This window comes from Clupea harengus, chromosome 1 (assembly GCF_900700415.2).
Source record: "Clupea harengus chromosome 1, Ch_v2.0.2, whole genome shotgun sequence".
Taxonomy (NCBI): domain Eukaryota; kingdom Metazoa; phylum Chordata; class Actinopteri; order Clupeiformes; family Clupeidae; genus Clupea; species Clupea harengus.
This window is the reverse complement of record NC_045152.1, coordinates 32,488,307-32,508,761: the sequence shown is the minus strand read 5'-3', so window position 1 is coordinate 32,508,761 and position 20,455 is coordinate 32,488,307. Positions and strand designations below refer to the sequence as shown.

Sequence of the window (20,455 nt, the reverse complement as noted above, 5' to 3'; positions counted from 1 at the left end):
GTAGCAGGGTGAAGAGATGGTTTGCGGGGTGAGTCTCATCCTTCAAAATGCCACATGCTCGGCGGAGGCAGCGTGTCCTAAAGATGTCGTCCAGGGGAGGCAGTGGAAGTCCAATTATTCTCTCCGAAGACCTTATGACCTGACTGAGGGATTTCCTGTCCTTGTCTGTGCAGTTGACGTACCATGCAGTGATACAGTATGTGAGGACACTTTCAATGCAACAGTGGTAAAAAGACTTAAGCAGCTCGGAAGACAGGTTGTTTCTCTTCAGTATTCTCAAGAAGTAGAGCCGCTGCTGTGCTTTCTTGACTGTGGCGGTTGTGTTACTCATCCATTTCAGGTCCTCTGAGAGCATAACCCCCAGGAACTTAAAGCAGGAGGTCCTCTCCACTTCCTCACCATTGATGATGAGGGGTTGAGGGTTTGCCTTTTGCCGTCTGAAGTCAACTATGATTTCTTTTGTCTTTTTGACATTCAGGGTCAGGTTGTTTTGCTTACACCATCCTGTCAGTCTGTCAACTTCGTCTCTGTAGGCACTTTCATTTCCGTTGGTGATTTGTCCTACCACAGTCGTGTCATCTGCAAATTTGATTACTGTATTTGAAGTATGGGTGTTGGTGCAGTCATATGTGTAGACGGAGTAGAGCAGGGGACTCAATACACAGCCTTGTGGAGCTCCGGTGCTGAGGGACAGGCTCGAGGATTGGTGAGGACCCAGTCTCACTGTCTGGGGGCGATCTGTTAGGAAATCCTTAATCCACATACACAGGCTGTAGCTGAGGCCCAGATCAAGGAGTTTGGTGATCAGCCGGTTGGGGACGATGGTATTAAAAGCTGAGCTGTAGTCTATGAAGAGGAGTCTCACATATGTCTCCTTCTTGTCCAGGTGTGTCAGCGTTGTATGGAGGGCTGTGACGATAGCATCCTCAGTGGACCTGTTTTCCCTGTAAGCATACTGATGCTGGTCGAGGGAGCGAGGGAGGGCAGCCTTAACGCGCTTCGCCACCAGCCTCTCAAAGCACTTGGCGATGATGGGAGTGAGCGCCACAGGTCTATAATCATTTAAAGTGCTGATGTTGCTTTGCTTGGGCACAGGAATAATAGTTGCTGTTTTAAAACAGGTTGGTACGACCGCTTTGGCTAAAGACATATTAAAAATGTCCGTAAAGACATCTGCGAGCTGGTATGCGCATTCTTTGAGCACTCTTCCTGGAATGCCATCTGGTCCCTCTGCCTTCCTTGTGTTCACAGACCTGAGGATGTGTCTTACCTCCTCTGCTGTTATCATGGCTGTGTGGTCTGTGCCAGCAGGTGGGGGAGCAGCTCCATTATCTAGCCCAGATGTCTCGAAGCGGGCATAGAAGTGGTTGAGCTCCTCTGCTAAGGAGGCATTGGTGTTTGTGGGTGGGTTGCGGCTTCCCCTGTAGTTGGTGATCTGTTGTATGCCTTGCCACACTTGTGTTGGGTCTCTGTTGGTGAAGTGGCCCTCAATCTTCTCCCTGTACATGGCTTTGGCCTGCTTGATGCCTTTTTTCAAGTTGTGCCTGGCTATGCTGTACTGTGCTCTGTCACCTGATTTGAAAGCTGTGTTGCGCTCCCTCAGAAGGGCCTGGACCTCCCCAGTCATCCAGGGTTTCCTGTTAGGGGGAATCCTGATGCGGGTGTTGGTGGTGATATTTTCAACGCAGGTCCTGATGTAACAGAGGACAGCAAAGGCATACTCATTCACATCCTGATTAAAAAACAAGGTCCAGTTTGTTCGTTCAAAGCAGTCCTGGAGCTGTAGAGATGCATCTTCAGGCCACTTCCTAACAGTTTTGATGGTAGCTTCTTGTTTTTTAATGATGGGGCGATATGCTGGAATCAGGGATAGTGACAGGTGATCAGACTGGCCCAGGTGTGCGAGGGGTGAGGCCCTGTATCCCTTTTTAATATTAGAATACACACAGTCCAGAATATTTTTTCCTCGAGTTGCACACTTTACGTGTTGATCAAAGCTGGGCAGCACCGTCTTGAGGTTGACATGGTTAAAGTCACCAGCCACGATAAAAACGCCCTCTGGATAAGTGGTCTGCTGTTTGTTTATAGCTGCTAGTAGATAGCCAAGTGCTGCATTAGCGTTGGCATCTGGTGGGATGTATACTGCTGTTACCACGGTAACGGAGAATTCGCGTGGTAAATAAAATGGTCTACATTTGACTGCTAGCATCTCTAGATCGGGTGAACAGTGCTTATCGATGACAGTGGAGTTTGTACACCAGTCCTTTTTTACATATGCACATAGTCCTCCTCCACGGCTCTTACCAGAAGCCTCTGTTCTATCGCTGCGATGAAGTGAGCGACCTGACAGCTCCACCGCTGTGTCTGGGATCCCCGAGTGTAGCCAGCTTTCCGTGATTACACTAATTGGACTACAGGCATGTTAGACCACACCACACACTCTGGCTTGTATCCAGTTCTCTTCCCGGCAGAGGTCATTTTAAGTGCATTATGCTACATTTACAGTTCTGTAATATAATTGTAATAACATGCAGCAAATGTAATGACATTCCTTGGCTGTTGCCGGTTTTCTTTTCATTTCTCAATGTTCCATGGCTTTTATTCACATTGCAGTGGTGGTGGTATGTATATGTGTATATGTTATGTTGCGGCTCACGAGCCGGGTCGTAACATAATTGGGGGCTTCTCGCCTTCGTCCGAGATCAGTGGATAAAAGCCAGGCGGTATGCCCTCAGAAGAAGGCCTTGCATGCTCACCAGGCGTTTGATGCTGGTGTGCACACTATTGGGTTTTGGTGCTTGGCACTTACTATTTTACTCTGTGTTTTGGTGCTATTTTTGTACAACTCTGTGGTCTGTCTCCAATTTATGTTGCGGCTCACGAGCCGGGTCGAAACATAATATGAGGAAGATTCTGCAAGCAAGATGCCATCACTGTGGGTATGGTTTGTGTCCTGGTATAAGATTACTTTGATACATTAATGTTGACACATTTTTCCCATTTACAAACTGCTTGTAGAGCAGAGATTTTTTTTTCAGGTTATTGAATTATTAAACAGTACTTGTCCCTAACCCAAGAGAGCAGAACCTTCATGCAAAAATGGCTTTTTCATTCAATGTATTTGAAGTACATAAAAATGATAAGAATTTGGAAATCGTGTATATTGGCAACCTTTTAATTCATCTGGAAGATCAAAGAACTACTTACATTGAAGTAATTTGTGGCATTGTCATCCTAATTGAAAGTCAAAGAGACCTTATAAAATTACAAAGATTGTAGTGATCATCAAATTAAATTAAAACAATGAAAAATGTCTTCACATCTGAACAACTTCATTTCACTTCTTTTACAGACAGTACCAAATACAATGACACCAAAAGACCCAATTGAATTTTTTTTTACAAAAAAACGTATACTTTCTTGAACTATATATCGTCATATACCCTTCTCATAATGATCACAAGAATAAACCCTAATATTAGTCCAGCTGGTCCCAAAACCGCAGTGGCCACCAGTGATGCCACAATGACTATTCCTATTTGCACTTTAACTGGCACCTTTTCCGACATTTTTCTGGCTTCTGCCTCCTCTTTCCTCCAAAGAGCTCGCCTCTGTTCCTTCAACTCCTCGCCATCGTAGTGTTCCTCAAGCTGTTTCTCCTTGTGGGCAATGTCTTTATCTCTCTCGGCCAAGACCCGTTCTTGCTTCTCTCTGATCTTCCTCTCCTGCCTTGGATACAGGTTAGACTTGTAACACTGGTTACCATTAAGGGCCACCAGGGTCTCCACTTTCTCCAAGAGCTTCGCCACCTGGTCCCGGTCACCTAAGTCCTTGTTGTTGAAAGCTAGGAACCCTCCACTGCACTTGCGGATGAACTCTCTGAGGTCCTCGTCACCACTGGCCATCACGTCATTCAGGGTCTTCCCCTCCAGTCGGTCGCCGTGGGTGAACAGGACGATGGTGAAGTCCCATACCCTCTTGCCAAATGTGCTCTCTATCAGATTATTGGTACCCTTGTCCTCAAGAGTCAAGCGCCCAATGGGGATGACCACCACAAAGACGTGAGGTCCAGGCCTATAGAGGGAGACACTTTGCAGGATCTCTCGGACGACCTCTTTTTTTGAACGCCTGGTCTCAAAGAGGCCGGGGGTATCGATCACCGTTACGGGTCGTCTCCCGTTGATGTCTTTGGTCTTCTTCTCACAGAACTGTGTAACCCTGGATAGCTTCATGTCTGACTTGAACACTTCCTCAGCCAGAATGGTGTTCCCAGCTGAGCTTTTCCCAGAGCCACTCTTCCCAAGAAGCATGATTCGCCACGCCTCCAGGGGAAGGTTAGGGTGATCTGAGAAGAGAAGAGTTATATATTAAATATATTATTATATTATATATTATATAGTAAAGCACTTTGAGCTGCATTCTTTTGCATGAAAGGTGCTATATAAATAAAGTTTTATTATTATTATTATTATATATTGTTATATATTATGCATTACAGTACACAGCTTTTAATAATACAGTCATACCAAATATTAACAACAATATGAGAATGTTGTCATATTATTTAATTATTCATTCAATTTCTTATGAAGTTATTTCCATTTTAGTTTTTATTTTAATTGAACCCTCACACCAATGATCCCATTTCTTCTCATTCCCAAGCATTTCGTAGCATTTTCAGATACTGAAATCTTCGATACTTTTGAGGATATCAAGTTGATTGTTTTAACTAAGACTAAGTTTCACATTCTGAATCAGAATCAGTGTTCAGATTCAACATCTATTCCAGTCTTAATGTTGAGGATTCATGCAGTTTGAGGTGGAAGAGTTGAGATGTTGAAGATACCAGTATCTGAAAATGCTACAACACACTTTGGACCTTGTAAGCTTTCTGTAAGGGTACTTTAATTAAAATAGCCATCATTTTTTATATATATAGTTAGATTTGAGCTATGCTAAATTGCTCATACTGTCATCATGATCTTAAATGATTCTGATTTCACACAAAAGCAGCTTAGTCTCCAGCTAGATGTCTGCAGCACTATGTGTATGTATATATGTTCTCCTTATGTGTATGTGTATGTATATATGTTCTCCCTATGTGTATGTGTATGTATATGTGATTTATGTATGTATGTCGGTGAGGTGTATAAGTGTATATGTGTATAAGCTACTGGATGACCTAAATTTCCCTCGGGATTAATAAAGTATCCATCTATCTATCTATCTATCACTTACCATATTCAAGAGAATGTTCCACTTCTTCTTCTCTATTAGCCTCCATGTTGTCTGTTTTTAGTCGGTCCTCAGGAGTCATCATATCTGTGCCGTTGGACACTGTTGGTTATGAACTGGTAGTAAATATAGTTGGACACTGTTGGTTATGAACTGATAGTAAATATAGTTGGACACTGTTGGTTATGAACTGATAGTAAATATAGGTTATTCCCTCTCAATTGGAGTCAGGTAATCTCAAAATCTGACTTAATATGGTCTGTGGGACCGTTAAATGTGTGTAAACCTGGTGACCAACTACTAGAAAAGTCTGACGTCTGTGCTTGCCAACAAGGGTTATTTCACCAAGTACTAAGTCATGTTTTGCTAGGGGTTCAAATACTTATTTTCTGCATCAAATACAAATAAAGTCATAAATGTTATAAAATGCAGTTTTCTGGATTTGTTTGTTGATATTCTATTTCTCACTGTTAAAATACACCTACCATTACAATTATAGATCACACATTTCTTTGCAAGTGGCCAAACTTGCGAAATCGGCAGGGGTTCAAATACTTATTTTCCCCACTGTAGTTGTTGTATATACAATAGGCAGAATTTCCAGTACAAATGAATGGATGTCAATCCAATGCAATTATATGTTTTACAATAAATACCTTTGAGTTTAAGATCCATTCACATGCTTTACTAAAGACAATTTCAGCATGTTTCATGAGAAACAAGCAACAGAAAACTCACCGTATCTAACGTGTACCAACATCAGGACTGGTGGCTTCGTTTGACTTAGCAACCCTGATCATTGTGCTGTTTACCAGGTTGCAATGAAAAGAGGTTAATATTTTGCAGGGCAGAGTCAAAGTGCGTAACAGCTGATTCCTATGAGTTTACAACAGCCAAAGGTCAACTGTGAACACAATGATTTAAAATAAAAATAGACAATTCAAACAGGTGTCACAACACACACTTTTCAAGAGAATAGCTAACAGTATTAACTTGATAAAAGCTTCTGTTACTGTGTCACAAATGAAATATCAGTAGCTTTTGCTCCATTGGAAATGATCACACAGAGATTGCATTGAAATTGACAACACATTGAATTGCATTTGACAACACATTTGGCCAGCAGTAGGTTTGTGTTATCACACGGTTAAGTGTGGACACTGGAGCGTATGCTTTGTTCTTCTCCTAATAGTTTGCAGCATCAGTAAATTGACACAAAGATACAAAGAATGTCCATGATCATTGTATCTCCATGATACAGTATATTTGATGTGTATAAAAAGCTGTAAAGGTACAAAATGAATCTTTAGGACACTAATAATTAGACACATCTAGTTTCTGTCCACAGTCCCACTCAAACTCCAGCGTACACCTTCACCTCCAATCTCCTCATCTACCTCCTCGTCCCCTCCCACCGTTTGCTCCACTTGTCTCTGAGATTCTGCATCTCGCCCTGTTTGGATGACTGTTTGGATGACACCTGCTCCAGTGCCGTGGCATCCAACACAAAGCCTCGGCCACGCACCTCTCCCTGCGTAGCCACACCTTCTCTCCCCTGTCTCCTTCCTCCTCTGCCACGGCCCGTACGGCAGAAGCAGCTAGCCCTCGTGCGTCACGGTCCGCTCCCGCTGCCGCCTCGGAGAATCCGGGAGAAGCCAGGAGCAGTCCATCAGGCTAGCCAACGACGCCTCGGCTGATGTGGAGGAAGAGGACGAAGATGATGAAGAGGGTGAAGAGTAGGAGGGTGAATCTGAATCTTTGACTACAGGTAAAAATGTTGTATGGTATGAATCAGACAGAGTGACTTGATTTCTCAGATGGCCTAAAGAGGGCAATATAGAATCAGAAAATATATACACATGACAATCTACAGGTTTACAGAACAGTGGTATCTTAATGCTAATAAATGACCAACTACCACAAATGTTTCTAAATTAATAAATCTATTTGGCTAATTCATCTGAACATATACAGTACGTAGTAAAAGGAAAATATTTGCAGGTCAGCTTGTAGTATACACAGATACGGTTGTCCTCTTCTGCTGTAGATCCCAATCATGATTTATTACAAGGCACAATGTGTATATGTTGTAAGTGAGTTCAGATTTCATCTGATTTGCATCAATATGCATCATCAGTTTTCTGTGTAAAAAGTGCACTGACTGAAATCCCACATCAAACACACCCCATTCAAAAGTGATAGGATATGAGCATATCCTTTATGGTTTTGTCTGAGGTAAGTTCTAAATGTAGCTTAACATTATCAACCACTTGCCATGTGAAAGTGACCGTCTTAGGTGATGTCATGCCTATTTTACAACTAATAAATATGTAAATAATCTTTAAAACATAATAACTTCAAAGAAAATAAATGAGCTAACTTTGCAGTGGTGACTGTGAGGTAGTTCAACTATCTTACATTTCTTTCTGAACTGTTTAGTGTGTGAACAGTTTATGAGTGTGATAACTGTGATTATGGTCAGGATTACCATTGTATGTGTCACAGTGTTTACGCACTTAATGCTTATTTGTGATTCTAGTCACATTAGTCAGCATATGACAACCAGTCCTGCTGGTTTAGTTAAGATTCCACTTCCCTTCATCACAGCTCACTTTCGGTTTCTGTTCCCGGATATAATTTATACTTGAGGAATTATTAATAGTTCATTATTTTGATAGGAAATCATATGAACAGTTTATGTTACTTGCATGCATTGCCTTGACAACATAATTAAAAACAATGCGGTCAGTTGAAAAGTTTAAACTTTAAAAGGGACCACATCACAACAAATTATTTCTGAGTTATCTGATTTAACTCAATTGAACAAGATAGGCCTACTGTAACTTAAAACGTGATCTGTTTTACATTGAATCTTAATCATGCCATCGTTACCCCCTTTTTCTTTCTCGTGTGTTGACTTGAGGCCAGCCCAGTAGATTTACATATTAGGACATTGACATTGAGGGCAGTTTAACTATACAAGAGAGTGCTTAAAATGATGAGTGAGCACATCAGTGTCATATCAGAATAAAGGGTTGGGGAAATGCAATCCAGGACTTTGTTGAGGCACGCTGATAGGAGCCTATTTAAGACGTAGTCAAGAAAAATGAATTATTATTATTATCATTCCATCTTTCTTTTCTATGTCCGTCAACCTACCATTTGGGTTTTTCTAATCAATCAAAGAATTGTCTCAGAGGTTGAGTGCCACATCTGAATGGCATTTCATGAAGACATAACACATAAAACATTACATATTTTTAAAAGATGTTTATTCAAGCATATTAACTTATTAACAGACAAACATTAACAATAAGGCCTATATCTAACAATTAAGTTAATCATTGAAATGAATGGGTAATATTAAAAGAAAATGTTTGGCATCGGAATGATTTGTGCTCAATTATTATAAATGATTCTATTAAATAGAATTAAATAATCCTCAGATTAATTCATTTTCAAATTAACCTCCTCTGAGACGGAGTGTGAGATAGATGGTGCTCTCAGATCTAATGTTGTAGTCTTCCAGTGTGCGCCCATCATCAAGCTGCTTGCCCTCGAAAATCAGTCTCTGTTGGTCTACTGGAACCCTCTCCCTTATGTGGACCTTGCTTTTGAAAGCAGTGACGGTTTCACCAGGCGTCACGTCATAGGTGGAAGTCTGACCTTTCTCGTTCTTTAGGAACACCTGGATAGGTGGAATAGGCGGGGGATTCGTTACCAGAACCACGACAAAAGAACCAGACTTCAAGCCGAGAGCACTGAGGGTGCTGGAATCATTGCTGAAGTTAATCCCGTTTTCATTTGAGAGTTTCTGGCATGCAGGTACATCGCCGCTCAGCTGCTGGATCCGTTTCTTTAAATCTCCAACGGTAATACTTGAGTTCACCGCCAGGGGGTACGTAGGTCCGCTGAGGAATTTGATTATAATATCCATTCTGAGAAGCAAGAGGTACAAAATCCACTTCAGTAGGCTACAACAATACCGTTTCAGTCAAGTGTCAAAATTCCTTAGTTATTTCAACAGCTTGCATAAGTAACTTCGTAGTCTTTACATAGGGCTACATATGAATACCGACAGAAGTGATAAAACAGATTCAAGAAATTAATAGCGAATAATCATAGCGAATTTATCCAAGTAGGCTATTGAATATACCTAAACTAAGCAGGAGCTCCGTCATTTCTCAACATTACACAGACCTTCAAAAAAGCACGGCATATATGAAAAAGTAGCATGTGGTGCTAATTAGTTTAATTATACTCTCACGTTACCTTCGTTGGTCGATTCTTAAGTTTAATAGTTCACTGATGTCGATCGTTGATGAACGAGTTGCTTGATCGCCAGATGACAATTCTGCAGAACCGGCAGCGTTTTGACAGCTGCTTTATACAGCTGATGACCCAACCCCCCGGTGAAATCAACATTTCATTTCCCTTCATCACACATCACTTTCGGTTTCCATTCCCGGGGAGGTGCGTGCTTTACTGAAGACAACTTCCACATTTTCATGAGAAACAAACAGCAGAAAACTCACCTTATCTAACATATTAAAAAGAATTCTGATTCTGATTCTGATGTACCGACATGAGGGGTGGTGTCTTTGTTTGACCTAATAACCCTGATCATGGCGATGTCTACGAGGATGCAATTTTTTGAGGTAATTGTTTTGCAAGGCAGAGCAAAAGTTCACAGCAGATGTTTCCTATAAGTGAACACTACATTTTAAAATCAACAACTGCCATTAAATGAAACCAAATTCAAACAGGTGTCTAAATGATCAGTGTCAGAACACACACTGACCACAACACACATTTTTCAATAGTATGTGTTCTCACTTTACCGTGACTTACAAATACAATTGGTTTGTATTCAGATTATTTCCACTATGCCAATTTGCCTTCAACCTGAGTAACCTGTTGCACAGTTTTGCTGACCCAATCACGATTTTCTACAAGGTACAATGTGCATTTGTTGTCTATACTATATTATATATAAACAGAATATAATAAATATAATACTATAATATAATACTATTTTCCATTTCTACTAATAGATGCCACTAAAAACTACACATGGCGCCTTTATTATTATTGTGTGTAATAAAGTTGCCTGACTTTGTTCGAGTAGTTCCAGCATATCTTTTTAAACGGTGCAGTGCCTCGAGAGTATTACATAAGAACAATAACAAACATCAGGTGCTGACGAGATGTGATATGTGTGTGTGGCAGGGTGAAAGGAAACAGAAACCCATAACAATGGCTACTGATTTGGATCCTTCCTCCAGGACCCCAGGAGCAGTGGGCAGCTTTTTTTTTTTTTAAGCGCCCGGGCGGGGACCAGGTGAGGTGAACCATCTGTCTTGGTCAGGGACCGACGAAGAGTGTTTCTTGGTCAGGGACCGACGAAGAGTGTTCTGTTCTTATACCCTGAGAATAAGTCAAAGTTACCAAATAAACCTAAAATCCCTCAGGCTACAGCATGACTGTTTCTCTACATCCATCTAAAATGTTCTCATATGTATGTCACTATACAGATTCAAAAAGCAAACATCCTTTTTCTGAAGTGGTGATTGGTTTTATTTAAGATTTTCCACATCACCTTAGTTGGTCCTTCATTCAGTTGGTAGGCCTAGTAAACAGATGTCGAGAACTTGATGAAGTTGGCCTAGCTTATTTAAGGAGTTGCTTAATTGGCTGATGATAATTGAGCTAAATGAAAGGTGTTCTGCTAGCTGGTCACCTTTAGGCAGCATATGACAACCAGTCCTGATGGTTTAGTTAAGAATCCATTTCCCCTTCATCACAACTCACTTTCGGTTTCTGTTCTCGAATAGAATTTATACTTGAGGAATTATTAATAGTTCATTATTTCATAGGAAATCATATGAACAGTTTATGTTACTTGCATGCATTACCTTGGTAACATAATGAAAAACAATGTGGCTAGTTGAAAACTTTAAACTTTAAAAGGGACCACATCACAACAAATAGTTTTCTGTACTTTCACAGAGTTATCTGATTGAACTCATTGAACAAGATAGGCCTACTATAACTTCAAACGGGACCTGGGCTACATTCCGTCATAAATATATCATCGTTACAGCATTTTCTTCCTTGTGTGTTGACTTGAGGCCGGCCCAAATATCTATGCTTTGTTCACTTTTTTAGTAAACACTATCCTTAATGCTTCCCTTCACTAGTCTGTGCCTGTGTGTCTTATTACGTAATATATGTTCTCACTTTTCTGTGACTTACAAAAAAAAATTGGTTTGTATTGAGGTTATTTACACTATGGCAATTTGCAGAGTCTTGGGCATGAGGTTAAACTGCACCCGGGCAGATGGAGCTCGTGAGCGTGCATGACACAGCAATCGTCTAAGGGAAGGGAAACCCAAACAGAAAACCAACTGGTCCTGCAGGTTGGGGGTTGGGCTACAGGCCAATCACCTGTTCCCAGAGAAACAATAATGATTACTGAAACTGCAACTATTCAGAAGATGTGGCCTTGTGCACCTCATGGTGTGGAGGGAACTAAAAATAAAAAAAGATGCCATCATCCTGAGTAGTTTTTTTCTAGAGTGATCTGTTGCCCAGTTTTGCTGTCCCAATCACAATTGTATTCAAGGTACAATTTGTATTTGTTGTCAGAGAGTTCAGGTTCTATCTGATTTGCATCAGTAGGCATCAACATGATTCACTGACTGAAATCCCACATTGAACACACCCCATTAAAAAGTGATAGAATATGAGCATAGCCTTTATGGTTTTGAGAATGTGACAGTCTTAGGTGATTTGTCATGCCTATTTTACACTGTAAAACCTAATATGACTTTACATTTGCTTAAAGGTACAGGGGTGAGGCTGCTGAAATGCAGTCAACTCAATACACTTTATTTTACAAGTGTATGTGAAAAAATGCAGCGCCATTGTAGAAAAAAATATCTGCGCAACATGGCAGAGTCCATGGAAGAGGCCCCTCTCCCTATAGATACGAAGGGCTCATTCTAAGTGTTACATCCCCCTGCGTCCCTGCAGACATTGCAGTGGCCATGCGTGGCCTATGGCAACAGTGGGGATGACGAGCGTCATGATGGACTGATTATCCACACCTGGGGAAGGTGTGGAGGATAAAAAGGACCAGTGGACACCTGTCTCTCTCTCTCTCCAGCTGGCAATCAGCGTCGGACATATTACCCCTAGACACGTCGCCTTTGAGTTATTAATTGTATGGACTGAATAAACGCGTAACTTTTGTAGAAGCCCGTTGTCATCTGCCTCCAATGTTATTGTTTCGGTCACGAGCCGGCCGGAACGTAACATAAGTGAAGCCACAACAATTTGTAGTTACAGATAATTGTACATTAATGAAAACTTAATTATGAATACTATATTCCATTTCAGCAAATAGATGCCACTAAAAACTACACCCTGCGCCTTTATTATTATTGTGTGTAATAAAGTTGCCTGACTTTTTTCGAGTAGTTCCAGCATATCTTTTTAACAGTGCAGTGCCTCGAAAGTATTACATAAGAACAATAACAAACATCCGGTGCTTACGAGATGTGATATGTGTGGCAGGGTAAAGGGAAACAGAAACCCATAACAATGGCTACTGATTCGGTAAGGATTCCTTGATGAATACGTTGCATTAGGGCAGGACTGTGAAGACTCACAAGTAAGCTACTGACTCAGTAAGGATTCATTGATGAATACGTTGCCTCAGGGCAGGACTGTGAAGACTCACAAGTAAGCTACTGACTCACGAGGAAGGAATATAACAAGGTGGGTACCCCCTGTGCCACACAGACATGTCAGAGATAAGGACACTCAGTTATGTATGACAAGATACCCAGACTGTGGAGGTGTTTCAAATCATTCAGTTGTGTTGATGTCTTGAACAACACTATTAAATGATCAGGAGTACGGAGACAACCTGATTTTATACCCTGAGAATAAGTCAAAGTTACCAAAGAAACCTAAAATCCCTCAGGCTACAGCATGACCGTTTCTCTACATCCATCTAAAATGTTCTCATATGTAGAGCACCAGGTTTGAAATATATTTCATATATTTTTATGTATTGCCATTCAGGAATTTGATTTGGAGATCCATTTTGAGCAGCAAGTAATTTGATTTTAGTGTTCTAATTTGGAGTGTTTTGTGTCCCCTCTTCTCTTAATGTCTATGTGTATTTTAAGATAGTGATTAACAGTCAGTGTGTTGTACAAATACCCTAGTGTGATTTTCCTGAAGCGTCTTGTAGCCTGTAAAATGTGTCTGCGTATACAAGCCCGCTCCATTTGCATCTTGCTTGTGCCTTGTGATATGAAAATGTAAAGTTAAAGATTGACCTGGCTCCATGGAATTGCCCCAATAATAGTTATTTATCCCTGTAGATTATTGGACAGCCTAAATTATGAACGGGTTCCGTCTTTGCTTGGTGCTGCTTTAACTTAAAAAACACTATACAGATTAAAAAAGCACACAACCTTTTTCAGTAGTGGTAATTGATTTTATTTGAGACTTTCTGCCCCACCATAGTTGGTTCTTCATTCAGTTGAATGTCACATAACATGCCTAAAACATTACATATGTTTATTCAAGCATATCGACTTAATGCACTGATGTACACTGGTGTCCACAGTAACATACTATAGACCTCGCTGTAAACACAGAAAAAAACAAAAGTGAAGTTTAAGTGTCCAGAAGTAGAATGAGCTTGCGTTATGGAACTTTTCATCTTAGGCCAATATCTAACAATTCAGTTAATCATTAAAGTGAATGGTTAATATGAAAAAGACAATATTGCGTTAAATAGAAATTAAATAATCCTCAGCTTCATTTTCAAATTAACCTCCTCTGAGACGGAGTGTGAGAAAAATGGTGCTCTCAGATTTAATGTTGTAGTCTTCAAGTGTGCGGCCATCATCAAGCTGCTTGCCGTTGCAAATCAATCTCTGCTGGTCCACTGGAACTCTCTCCCTTCTGTGGACCTTGCTTTTGAAAGCAGTGACGGTTTCACCAGGCGTCACGTCATAGGTGGAAGTCTGACCTTTCTCGTTCTTGAGGAACACCTGGATAGGCGGGGGATCCGTTACCAGAACCATGAGCGAGCAACCAGACTTCAAGCCGAGGGCACCGAGGGTGCTGGAATCATTGCTGAAGTTAATCCCGTTTCCGTTAGAGAGTTTCTGGCGTGCAGGTGTAACGTCGCTCTCCTTCTGGATGCGTTTCTTTAAGTCTCCAACGGTTATACTTGAGCTCACCGCCAGGGGGTACGTATGTCCGTTCAGGAATTTGATTTGAATATCCATTCTGAGAAGCAAGAGGTACAAAATCCACTTCAGTAGGCTACAACATTAGGCTACAGTCTCAATCAGTGTCAAAATTCTTAAGTTATTTCATCAGCTTGCACAACTAACTTCGTAGTCTTTACATAGGGCTACTTATAAATACCGACAGAAGTAATAAAACAGATTAAAGAAATTAATTTATCATAGCGAATTTATCCAGGTGCTATGTCATTTCTCAACATTACACAGGCCTTCAAAAAAGCACGGCATATATGAAAAAGTAACGTGTCGTGCTAATTAGTTTAATTGTATTGTCACGTTACCTTCGTTGGTCGATTCTTAAGTTTAATAGTTCACTGATGTCGATCGTTGATATACGAGTTGCTTGATCGCCAGATGATTCAGATTCTGCAGAAGCAACAGCGTTCTGACAGCTGCTTTATACAGCTGATGGCCCAACCCCCCGGTGAAATCAAGATCTCATTTCCCTTCATCACACATTACTTTCGGTTTCCATTCCCGAGGAGGTGCGTGCTTTACTAAAGACAACTTCCACATTTTCATGAGAAACAAACAGCAGAAAACTCACCTTATCTAACATATTAAAAAGAATTCTGATTCTGATTCTGATGTTCCAACATGAGGAGTGGTTGGTGTCTTTGTTTGACTTAATAACCCTGATCATGGTGCTGATGTCTACGAGGATGCAATTTTTTGAGGTAATTGTTTTGCAAGGCAGAGCAAAAGTACATAACAGATGTTTCCTATAAGTGAACACTACATTTTAAAATCAACAACTGCCATTAAATGAATCCGAATTCAAACAGGTGCCTAAATTAAAAGTGTCAGAACACACACTGACCACAACACACACTTTTCAATAGTATGTGTTCCGACTTTTCCGTTATTTACAAATACAATTGGTTTGTATTCAGATTATTTCCACTATGCCAGTTTGCCATCAACTCGTGTACCTGTTTTTCTAGAATGATCTGTTGCACAGTTTTGCTGTCCCAATCACGATTTTCTACAAGGTACAATGTGTATTTGTTGTCTACTATATACTATATTACTATATAATATAATACTATTTTCCATTTCACTAATAGATGCCACTAAAAACTACACCCTGCGCCTTTAATATTATTGTGTGTAATAAAGTTGCCTGACTTTGTTTGAGTAGTTCCAGCGTATCTTTTTAAACGGTGCAGTGCCTCGAGAGTATTACATAAGAACAATAACAAACATCAGGTGCTTACGAGATGTGATATGTGTGTGTGGCAGGGTGAAAGGAAACAGAAACCCATAACAATGGCTACTGACTCGGTAAGGATTCCTTGATGAATACGTTGCCTCAGGGCAGGACTGTGAAGACTCACAAGTAAGCTACTGATTCGGTAAGGATTCCTTGATGATTAAGTTGCCTCAGGGCAGGACTGTGAAGACTCTTTTGACTTTGTCACTGTCAGCTATTTCTTTTGTGTTTCTGTTCATTCACTGTTTTCTATTATGCTTATGTTAACTAGTTTTTTTTTTAAATCATAGTTTGTTTCAACTATGTTTTAAACTATGTTTTTAATATGTACTGGCTTTGTGGCACTCTGAGATTCTTTTGAATGAAAAGTGCACTACAAATAAAATGCATTATTATTATTGTAGCTGACCCTGATGGATCAGCTGCCAAGATATGGCCATAGGTGATGGACATTTAAATTGCATAGATTAATTAATCATTTTTATTTATGAGTTTGTGATCTCATTTGTTGGTGCAAAGTTAATGTCCATTTGCTGGTGGATTTAATGAATTTGTGCGTTAGTCTGGTGACCCTTTGTGTCACGTGACCTTACCTGGTTATATGACCTGGAAGGGCTCTGGCACATGGGACTCGAAAGACTGAGAGAACACGCACTAATTATGTTCCCAATCAATCTACTGCTGGTTTCCAGGCGAACACGGTAATGCGCTTACATATCTGTACTATGTTTTTAAATGGAATATGTATATTTGTTTGTGATTGCTATGTGTACAATTTGGGTTTGTTTGGTTTGTTGATTGTTTGTTCGTTTGTTTGTTTGTCTGTCTAGTTTTCACGGTGTTCCCGACAATAAATAAGAAAGAGTTGGACATCAGTATGAAGCGTGGAGTCATGTTTATGAGTTAAAACCAGCGGGTAGTTACAATTATTATCATTATTATTACTCACAAGTAAGCTACTGACTCGCCAGGAAGGAAGGAACGTAACAAGGTGGGTACCCCTGTGCCACACAGACATGCCAGAGATAAGGACACTCAGTTATGAATGACAAGATACCCAGACTGTGGAGGTGTTTCAAATCATTCAGTTGTGTTGATGTCTTGAACTACACTATTAAATGATCAGGAGTGCAGAGACAACTTGATTTTATACCCTGAGAACAAGTCAAAGTTACCAAATAAACCTAAAATCCCTCAGGCTACAGCATGACAGTTTCTCTACATCCATCTAAAATGTTCTCATATATAGAGCACCAGGTTTTAAATACATTTCATATATTTGTATATATTGCCGTTCAGGAATTTGATTCGTACGGGGGCGACAGTGGTACAGGAGGTAGAGAAGTCGTTTAGTAATCAGAAGGTTGCTAGTTCGATTCCCTGTCAAAGCGTCCTTGAGCAAGACACTGAACCCCTGATTGCTCCTGATGTGCAGTGTGCCATCAGTGTAAAATGTGTATACATTGTAAGTCGCTTTGGATAAAAGCGTTTGCTAAATGACTAAATCTAAATGTAAATGATTTGTAGATCCATTGTGAGCAGCAAGAAGTTATCAGAAAGCATTGTTATTTCTGACTTGATAAAGTGATCCTAATCCATGTTTAACAATCACTGTTCCAAAACAGTGACATCGACAGTAAATGAGGCCTAATATAGACTCTGCCTATTACAGTGTGGCATGTAGTGGGAGTGGTGTGTGTATGACTGCCTGAATATCTGTGTGTGCTTGTCATATGTTGCACTACCAGTGTTCTAGGTATAGAATCTTATGTCTAATAATTATATTTTAGTGTTCTAATTTGGAGTGTTTTGTGTCTCCCCTCTTCTGTTAATGTCTGTGTATTTTAAGATAGTGATTAACAATCAGTGTTTTGTGTCTCCCCTCTTCTGTTAATGTCTATGTGTATTTTAAGATAGTGATTAACAGTCAGTGTGTTGTTTAAATACCCTAGTGTGATATTCCTGAAGCGTCTTGTAGCCTGTAAAATGTGTCTGCGTATACAAGCCTGCTCCATTTTGATCATGCTTGTGCCTTGTGATATGAAAATGTAAAGTTAAAGATTGACCTGGCTCCATGGAATTGCCCCAATAATAGTTATTTATCCCTGTAGATTATTGGACAGACCTAAATTATGAACGGGTTCCGTCTTTGCTCGGTGCTGATTTAATAAAAAAAAACACTATACAGATTCAAAAAGCACACAACCTTTTTCAGTAGTCGTAATTGATTTTATTTGAGACTTTCCGTCTCATCATAGTTGGTCCTTCATTCAGTTGAATGTCACATTACATGCATAAAACACATTACATATGTTTATTCAAGCGTATCGACTTAATGCACTGATTACACTGGTGTCCACAATAACATACTATAGACCTCGCTGTAAACACAGAAAAAAACTAAAGTGAAGTTTAAGTGTCCAGAAGTAGAATGAGCTTGCCTTATGGAACTTTTCATCTTAGGCCTATCTAACAATTAAGTTAGTCATCATTAAAGTGAATGGTTAATATGAAAAGAAAATATTGCGTTAAATAGAAATTAAATAATCCTCAGATTAATTCATTTTCAAATTAACCTCCTCTGAGACGGAGTGTGAGAAAAATGGTGCTCTCAGATTTAATGTTGTAGTCTTCAAGTGTGCGGCCATCATCGAGCTGTTTGCCGTTGTAAATCAGTCTCTGCTGATCCACTGGAACCCTCTCTCTTCTGTGGACCTTGCTTTTGAAAGCAGTGACGGTTTCACCAGGCGTCACGTCATAGGTGGAAGTCTGACCTTTCTCGTTCTTTAGGAACACCTGAATAGGCGCGGGGTCCGTTACCAGAACCATGAGCGAGCAACCAGACTTCAAGCCGAGGTCACCGAGGGTGCTGGAATCATTGCTGAAGTTAATCCCGTTTCCGTTTGAGAGTCTCTGACGTGCAGGTGCATCGCCGCTCAGCTGCTCGATGCGTTTCTTTAAATCTCCAACGGTTATACTTGAGTTCACCGCCAGGGGGTACGTATGTCCGTTCAGGAATTTGATTTGAATATCCATTCTGAGAAGCAAGAGGTACAAAATCCACTTCAGTAGGATATAACAATACCGTTTCAGTCAAGTGACAAAATTCCTAAGTAATGTCATCCTTTTGCATAACTAACTTCGTAGTCTTTACAGCGACTAGGCTACTTATTAACATCAAACCATAGTGGTAAAACAAGTTAAAGAAATTGATTCATCATAGCAAACTTATTGGTATGCTCAAGCTATTGAATAAACCGGACAGGAGCTTCGTAATATCTCACCATTATATAGCTGCTAATTAGTTTAATTATATTGTCACGTTACCTTCGTTAGTCGATTCTTAAGTTTGTAGTCACTGATGTCGATCGTTGATATACGAGTTGCTTGATCGCCAGATGATTCAGATTCTGCAGAAGCATTCTGAGCGCTGCTTTATACAGCTGATGACCCAACCCCCCGGTGAAGTCATGATTTCGTTTCTCTTCATCACACATCACTTTCGGTTTCCATTCCCGAAGCTTTGTGCTTGTGAATTTGGCGTATAGCCTACATTATTCTACAGCACGCTACTAGCCTGTTAACTACAGTAATTTGGCCTGCGTTATGTAAGGGCAAGAGCTCAAAGGTTTCCCTTTACAGAACGCAACATGCAGAAAAACGTAGCATACGTAAGATGACAACAAAAGTGTTTAGTCACTTAAGGAGGGTCAGCGGAAACCGAAACCTATCGGTGTTGTTGCAAACGGGGAATTCCAGCAGCTGATTCTGTATAAGAGAACGTCCTCCCTGAACACAGTATTTCATCATTCATGTTTTTATTATATTGTTTTCCATATGGCACATGCATTTCTTTGCCTTTTAAACAACTCTGAGGCGTTAATAGAAAAAGAAGATCAAGATAACGTTTTATAAAATTGTCGTGGCTGATCATTCCATTTCTTCCCGTGATCAATATATTTTCTGAGACTGATTGTGAGAAATCTGATAGTATTTATTGTAATCGTTAATGTCACAATAAGGAGACGTCCATGGTCAGCTCGATCTCAAAGCATACAACGTCTTGTCACTGTTTTTAAGCCTCCACTCTGTGGGGCGTTGACCTGTATCAATTCCCCTAATCATCTGTATTTGGACATGTATCTGCACCCCAGGGTGCCTATTTTCTGAGGCCACCTTTGACCTGACATCTGTCTATTTCGAGACCTAGACTTCTGTCTCCGTCTTCACCTGGTGCTTAGATATTTTGGGGCTGCTTTAGGCTCTAACCATGTCCTTATCTGGCGCAAATGTCCTGATCTATTTTCTGTGTGGTGCCTACTGTCTCTGTAACTGTGTGGTCAGACGTTGCCTTTTGAGACTAGCCAATTCATATTCATCTTATCATAAAAAATATCCCACAAAAATACTTGCGTTTATTATTATTATTTGCATTGGTCATTTGTTCCATGTTCAGATTCCATTTGCAATTAAAAAAACATTAAAAAACCCTCTGCAAGTTGGATTAAAAAAATGAATGTGTTGAACTTTTCATCATTGTAATAATGTAACCAATCTCCCTAAATATGGGCAAACACATGGTTTCTTGGTTTCAAGATTAAATTGAAGATTTCTTTAAAAAGAGGCTGAAAATGTATTTACTAATCCATCAGATAGATAAAATATTCCATAC

At 40.2% G+C, this 20,455-nt stretch overlaps 3 protein-coding genes across 6 annotated transcripts; all 3 read right to left on the bottom strand.

The window, feature by feature from the left end:
• Window positions 1-3,161: 3,161 nt before the first annotated feature.
• On the bottom strand, window positions 3,162-6,045 carry zmp:0000001062 (GTPase IMAP family member 7). 3 transcript variants are annotated; one of them, XM_031585161.1, is made up of 3 exons: window positions 5,974-6,045; window positions 5,239-5,351; window positions 3,162-4,345 (listed from the first exon to the last, which is right to left on the bottom strand). In XM_031585161.1, exons 2-3 carry the CDS (start codon window positions 5,318-5,320, stop codon window positions 3,426-3,428), a joined length of 1,002 nt encoding a protein of 333 aa, XP_031441021.1. In that variant the 5' UTR covers window positions 5,321-5,351; window positions 5,974-6,045; the 3' UTR covers window positions 3,162-3,425. The 3 variants fall into 3 exon arrangements, with proteins under 3 accessions (XP_031441021.1, XP_031440961.1, XP_031440901.1); XM_031585101.1 differs by having other exon boundaries at window positions 5,239-5,322; window positions 5,974-6,042; XM_031585041.1 differs by having other exon boundaries at window positions 5,239-5,337; window positions 5,974-6,027.
• A 2,445-nt stretch (window positions 6,046-8,490) lies between these two features.
• Window positions 8,491-14,961, bottom strand: LOC105888518 (polyubiquitin-like). Its single transcript, XM_031576753.2, has 3 exons — window positions 14,852-14,961; window positions 14,090-14,550; window positions 8,491-8,703 (listed from the first exon to the last, which is right to left on the bottom strand). The coding sequence occupies exons 2-3, from the start codon at window positions 14,547-14,549 to the stop codon at window positions 8,699-8,701; spliced, it is 465 nt and encodes a 154-aa protein (XP_031432613.1). The 5' UTR covers window position 14,550; window positions 14,852-14,961; the 3' UTR covers window positions 8,491-8,698.
• On the bottom strand, window positions 8,491-19,442 carry LOC105888517 (polyubiquitin 11-like). Of its 2 annotated transcripts, XM_031576747.2 has the most exons (3): window positions 19,111-19,442; window positions 18,580-18,820; window positions 8,491-8,923 (listed from the first exon to the last, which is right to left on the bottom strand). In XM_031576747.2, the coding sequence occupies exons 2-3, from the start codon at window positions 18,817-18,819 to the stop codon at window positions 8,699-8,701; spliced, it is 465 nt and encodes a 154-aa protein (XP_031432607.1). In that variant the 5' UTR covers window position 18,820; window positions 19,111-19,442; the 3' UTR covers window positions 8,491-8,698. The 2 variants fall into 2 exon arrangements, with proteins under 2 accessions (XP_031432607.1, XP_012680430.1); XM_012824976.3 differs by lacking the exons at window positions 18,580-18,820; window positions 19,111-19,442 and adding an exon at window positions 9,508-9,636 and having other exon boundaries at window positions 8,491-9,173.
• Window positions 19,443-20,455: the final 1,013 nt, after the last annotated feature.